General features: G+C 63.7%; 2 protein-coding genes across 2 annotated transcripts; both read right to left on the bottom strand.

The window, feature by feature from the left end:
• Positions 1 to 3,157: 3,157 nt before the first annotated feature.
• Positions 3,158 to 3,736, bottom strand: LPMP_201095 (amastin-like surface protein, putative; the record flags this gene model as incomplete). The annotated part of the gene is made up of 1 exon (XM_010700007.1): positions 3,158 to 3,736. One exon carries the CDS (start codon positions 3,734 to 3,736, stop codon positions 3,158 to 3,160), a length of 579 nt encoding a protein of 192 aa, XP_010698309.1.
• Positions 3,737 to 4,649: 913 nt separating this feature from the next.
• Positions 4,650 to 6,342, bottom strand: LPMP_201100 (kinesin, putative; the record flags this gene model as incomplete). Its single annotated transcript, XM_010700008.1, has 1 exon — positions 4,650 to 6,342. A coding segment is annotated over one exon (1,693 nt), but the record flags the coding sequence as incomplete, so codon positions are not given.

Consider the following 6,342-nt stretch of genomic DNA (forward strand, 5'->3'; position numbering starts at 1 on the left):
AGCCCACACATGCCCGCCTCGTCCACACGCTACAGCAAGACGCACCTCGCAGTGGTGTGGAACACCCGCTGCATGAAGGCCCACGCGTCCAGCACTGCGTCGCACAGCACAAACTCCTGCAGACCTGGATTCGCCAGCGCCGACATCTCAACAGAACCATCATGCACGCCATCGGCGAACGACAGCAACACCATCGGTGAAAGCACCGCGCCGGTGGACGAGCCAGGAGGCCCCAGTGCCGCCACTAGTCCGTGGTTCGCTCATACCAGCCTCAGACTTGTGTGTTCGACCACGTCCACCCCGCGCTGGTGCACCCCAGCGTACAGGTAGCCGCAGTCCTTGCCGTCCGTTCCCGCAGTCTCCACAAAGCACAGCAGGTCAAGCGCATCCAGTATGTGCCCCATGTACGCGAATGCCTGCTCGCGGGAGAAGGGTGGAATGTGCAAAACAACAAACCGCGGCAAGGACAGCCAAGACGGAGCAGGAGGCCTCAGTGGGCACCTCCATCACGACATGGCACACACGGCGGTCGAACGCCAGCGCGGCCACGTCCCTGTGCACCCGCTGCAAGCTGCTGCCCTCGCGCAGCCACAGCACGGCCAGCGGCGTCTCGCCCCCCCCCCCGTAGCGCGGGCCATCCGGCACGCCTCCTCCACAAAGTCCAGCACGTCGCCGCACACCTCCACGCTGCCCACGCTCAGCGCCCTGGCAACGCTGCGCAGCGTGTCCTCGGTGGCGCGGACGTCGACGCACACGTGCGGCACGCCCTCCTTCAGCACGGCGCTGCGCCACAGCACACTCGCGCCGCTGCCAGCGCTGCCTGTAAAGGCGACGGTGCCGGGAGGCGCCGGCAGCATCTCTGTTAGCACCCTGCGCACGACCGCCTCCCCGTCCTTGCACCCCACGACGAAGGGCCCGTCGCCCGCCGCGAGCGCACCCCCGCACCCCGACGTCTGCGCCGCCTTGGGGAGCGTCTCGATGCCTGTCGGGTGCTAAGGACCCCGCTGCTCCCGCCGGTAGGCGCGCAAGTTCGTCGTGAAGACGTGGGTCACCTCCAGCAGCCTCGCAAGGTAGAGCAGCTTCCTCCGCCGCCCCAGCGCCACAATGCGCTCAGGCGTCACAGATAGCGCCACCTCGCCGTCGTCCCTAAGAAGCACCCAGGTGGCTTCGCCATTCACCCTGGTAACGGTCCCCCTCATGCACATGCCCGACAGCACAGCTGCACCTCAGCTCGCAGGGTTATTCTCCAGGCTCACCGTCACCCGCATCCCAACACCCACCAAGAGCGGCGGCGCAGCACCGCTACAACGGAGCACAACGGCGTCGCCCACCCTGCCACGCAGAAATATTCTTAACCTGTACACTGCCTTCCACATCCTCGCGACGAGGCGGCCAAGCGCCACAGGACGGTCTTCCACAACGTTGGCCGGCTGCGTGGGGCCCACACCACCCAGCGCCTCTCCCCCATGCAGTCCCGCAACTCTCGCCGATAGTGTCCAGGCCGCGCCGGGCCGCAGACCCAAGGCCTGCACTCGCAGAGGAGCGTCCGCGCGTAAGATGCGCTGTGGTCGCCAGCGCTACAGCCGGGCGCGCACTCAGAAGACACACAGCCCTCACCCAAGGCAGACGCTGCCGCACCAGAGGGAGCGGCGGCAGCACCACTCGTACCGCGTGCCGCGCACACACAGGTGCAGGCGATACCTCTCAGCATTGCGCCGCGCCAATCCACGAGAATCTCTGCCTCTGTCAGCGCATGTAAGCCTTGAGCGTTCGTATGCGGGAGCTTGCGTCCACTTCAGCGGTGCCGCAGAGACAGAGAGAGAGGGAGGGGGGGGTCAGAGAAAGAGGAATGAGGTCAGCAAGAGCCTGCGCCACCCGAAGGCACGCACACACATGGGCACACATCCAGGCATGCACCGGCACGGCAGAAGGCGCACACACAACGCAGCCCTGGCACTGGCCGCAGCAATACGCTCGGCGTTCCCCCTGCCCGCCCTCTCGGAGAGGAGGGATGGAGTGGCACCGGCGGCAGCGACGCTGCCGGGCTGAGCAAGCCGAACACAGCAAGCAAGACTGAGAGGACAGAGATGCGGGGGAGGGGAGGGAGACATAATAGGAAACAAGGAAAAGAGGTTGGGGAACAGAAGAGTGAGGGACGCGCGCACACGCGCCGCCATCTCCAGCGGAGACTGCGGGGAGTGTCCAGAATGCAGGGCAGCGAGACGTCTCGCTCCAACGCCTCACGCCCCTACGGACACGCTCGCCTCACCACGCATGCATTCACAGAGCCCACCCGTCCCGCTGCAGGCACCGCACCGCGCCTGGGTGCCGTGCCTCGCCCTCCGTCGCCACTAGCAGCGTCGCACCACAGCACGGCGCGGCGGCTCTCCGCACGGCAGCCCGGCGCACACGGCGGCCTGAAGAGGCGCCGACAGAGGCGCGAGGGAGCGCAGCATAGACAGCAGCACAGGAGAGGCAGGGGGCACGAGGGCACAGCGTGCGCACACGCGGCAGACAGAGGGGTGGGGGCCAGCGGGACAGTCGCACCGCATAAGGTGGGCGACAGAGGAGGCAAGGTCGCGGGGCGGCACGTGCGCGCCAAGAAAAAGAGAGAGGGGAGGAAAGACAAAGGAGAGCCTGGAAAGGACTGCCGCCTGCGCCTGCACGCACAGGGCCACACCGTGGCGGAGAGCAGCGCCTCAGGGTGAGGAGGTGCAGCAGGAGAAGCGTCATACACCTTCCACAGCCCCTGCGACACCACGTCTCCCCATCTCCCTCGCCGGCACCTACACCGGCGACGACCGCGGCGCCATCTCTCTCGTCGCTCGCGTTCTCATCGCGCCAACGGTACGGCGGGCGAGCGTCAGCAGACGCGGCACGCTGCCGAGACGGCAGCAACGGGAATGGGCGCGGTGGGGGTGGGGAGGCGACACGGGGCTTTGTGTCCGCCAAGCACCCGCTCACGGCAGCAGAGCGCAGGCCGCTGTCCGCACAAAGAGAGACGCGCAAAGCGAAAGCAGGGAGGCGCGTGGGGAAGCCACGAATCAGCACTCGCTGTCCCTCGCCTTCGCGCCGACATCAGCTCCGCCGGCGCCTCCACGGGGGCCTCGCACTGGGGCTGTCCCGCCGTCGCCATCCAATAATTCTTCGTTACTATCTATAGTTTTACCTCCGTTTGCTTCACCTGGCCACTTTCAGTGGTAACCGTAGTGCAGATTGACAGCAACAAGATGAAGATGTTAATAACATCCAGCACCCACGCTGCCACGAAGAGTGCAAAGCCGGCACCATACACCGTAACACTCTGGAGAGCTGGACATTCTTTACCGTCATCATTAAAATAGCTCCTCACCATGGTAGCCCAGACAATGCACACGGTGATGGCACCCACAATGTTGAGCCCCAGGCATATCCAGCGTAAGATGGAGCCGCAGAACAGCATGATGACGCCCAGGACAAACGCTGCGCCGTACACAAAGATGGAGATGATAGCGAATGCCTCAGCAAGGCGGAAACGAAGCAGGTGGCCGGGACACTCAGACCAGAAATCGCTTATGGGATCGAATAATGTTGAATTACCGGTATCGACCTTGGCTCCCCACAAGGAAATAACTCCGTGAGCGATGGTGTGATTCTTAGTGACGCGAAAAATGCCGATCGGCGTCGCCACCAGTACAAAGATAAACGCGACGAACTGGACGACCGCGTAGAGTAACAGGGGGATATTCAACTCCATTGTCGCAGAGTCACAGCAGCACGCGGAGAGAGGTGGGGCAGCGGTGCACGGCAGAGAAGGTGGCGTAGGAATAGTGGGTGAGTGGGAGAGGGCGAGAGCGAGTAGAATCTTCGCACAGCAACGTCGTTCATGCTGCCGCGCGTGAGTGTGTGTTTGTGGTGAGAGAGGGGAGGCATGAAAGGGGGGGGGGCGGGCGAAGAAGGGGGGGAGGTAGAGAGGGAGAGAGATGAGAGGGGGAAGCTCTGTGACACGACACGCCGGCAGCGGAGGGAGAAGTGGAGCAGCAGCGCAGCATAGGGAGAGCGGCGGAGCAGGCGACACAGGGCGCCGCGCCCCTGACCGTCGTCCGCCCTCCTCCGCAGAGTCTCGGCAGCAACACAGTGGCGCGGCGCACGGGAAGAACGAGAGGCGAGAGCGTGTGTGCGCGCAGACCCGCACCCGCACGCGTGTCGCAGGTGGGCGTGGCGCGCCGCTCCTCTCTCCACCCCTCGCCGCCGTCGCAGAGAGGAGCGTGCGTGTGTGCGTGTGTATGTGGAGGGGCCTCGGTGTGGGTGCAGGGGTGCTGCAGCTCCGCCACTCCCCACCCCTTCCCATACGCCTGGAGACCAAACAACACGCAGATGGCGGCAATTCGGTAGAAGTGGAGAAACACACACACGCACACGCTACCACACAGCTACACATGCGTATACCCATCACCACCAGCGCACATCCCCGCGCGTCTACAGCCAGCAGCACTGCGAGGCGGTGTGAAACAGCTCGCTGCGAAAGCGCCACGCGTCTGCTACGGGATCGTACAGCACAATGTCCACCAGCGCCGTGCTGCCCGGCGTCGTAGGGACAGGCAATAGAGCAGCCCACAGCGCATGGGGCTGCTCAACACCGAGAGACGTACCACACGGTTGCTCCTGCTTTACTTGTTGTGCTTCACGTACTCCATAAGGCGTGTCATGCTGGCAAAGGAGGCGGATGGGCTCTGGCGCACACTCGGCTCACAGTACGGAGCGGTGCCAGCACGTTTGACCGCCAGGGGCGCGCAGGAAGACGTCGGCGCACAAATTGGATACACAAGACCGCTTCGGCAGCTTTCCGTCTCTCGCTCACCGGGATTGCTAGTGTAATCGCTTGTCCTGTTTGCCTGCTGTGGCGTCTCGGTCTCTAAAGAAGAGGCCGACGACGACGAGTGAGCAACGCCGACGCTTGCTTGGTCCTCAGATCGAAGCCCGTGAACGGCCAGGTGCACCTTCCGGTACAACTCCTGCTGGCGCTGCTTCGACTCGCGCAGACGTGCCTCTCGGGCGCAACGGTTCTGCTCAAACCGCATTTTTGCGGCATCTTCACCGCCGAACGCCAAAGACCCGAACATACCGGGCCGCAAAAGAGAGGCGGGCACGTACTCTCGTACCACCGCCTTGGGCAGCTTTGACACCGTTATCCTCATGTCCTGCAACGCAGCCGTCACCTGCATCGAGGCAGTCTCCGACGCTCGGATCGCAGGAACACCAGGAACCACAACCGCTACACTCTTGCTGCGAACCGGTTGCTGGTAGTAGTCAGCGTACGTTTCAGTGGTGTGCGGCATCCGGTACCGCGCCTCGTACTCCGTGAGTCGCCTCGCCAAGCCACCACTGCGCTTCTTCCTTGTCTTTTTCCGACCATGCTCTTGTCGTCCGTCCTTATCCTCCGTCGCACGCTTCCTCAAGGACGCACGGTCGGCACGGCGCATCAGCAAGGCCTCAGAAGCGTCACCCAATGCAGGGATGCCACTTGGCAGGCCATGCAGAACGCTAGAGAGCTGCTCTACCGTGGGGGATGGGCCAAGGGCTATCGTGCGCACAGGCGACGCCACCGCGCCGTTGTGAGGTGCACTTACACGTGCCGCGCTGCGTGTGGATGGTGATGTTGAGGCGCGCTTACTGGGCTCACAACGCGCATTCACCACCGTAGCAGGTCGCCCAACATCGGTCGATGAGACAGTGGATCGCTGCGAAGAGGAGCCTCCTGTGGCGCTGTCATTGACTGCCCCAGCGCGACTCGCTCTATCACCTGTACACTGCTCGAGAGCTGGTAAGGCGGTGGTCTGCGTCACCGCCGAAAGTGGTCCTCCCACGGCACGCGAGAGCTCCGGTCTCTCCCGGGAAGGCCTAGCCTGCTTCGGTGGCTTGCTGCTGTTAAGCATTCCCTTGGCATCAGCGTCGCCCAGCAGGCTATCCTCCTTTACCTCCTCCAGGTCTTCTTGCAGCACAATATCCTCCAGCATGGCAAGACGCTCTCGAAGCGACAGGTTCTCGGCGTTGAGCTCTGCCTCGCGACGTTCCACAGCATCCTGTACCCCGCGCGCCGTATCATAGAACTCGCGTAGCTCTGCATTTGCCTGCATCAACTTGGCGAGCATTCCGCACGCGACTACAAGCGAGTCCGCGAGTTCATCCACCTCTTGTCCAGTGGTCACGTCTGCTGCCGTGCTACGGCCAATGGAGCTCGATGGGTCGGCGGGGCGTAGGGAATTGGTGTACACCACACCGCTGCAGCGCTCGCACACGTTTGCGCGTCCTTCACGCTCTACCAGGGACTTCATCGCCATCTCACGATAGCACCCGACCTCC

The sequence above is a fragment of the Leishmania panamensis genome, assembly GCF_000755165.1.
Source record: "Leishmania panamensis strain MHOM/PA/94/PSC-1 chromosome 20 sequence".
Classification (NCBI taxonomy): domain Eukaryota; phylum Euglenozoa; class Kinetoplastea; order Trypanosomatida; family Trypanosomatidae; genus Leishmania; species Leishmania panamensis.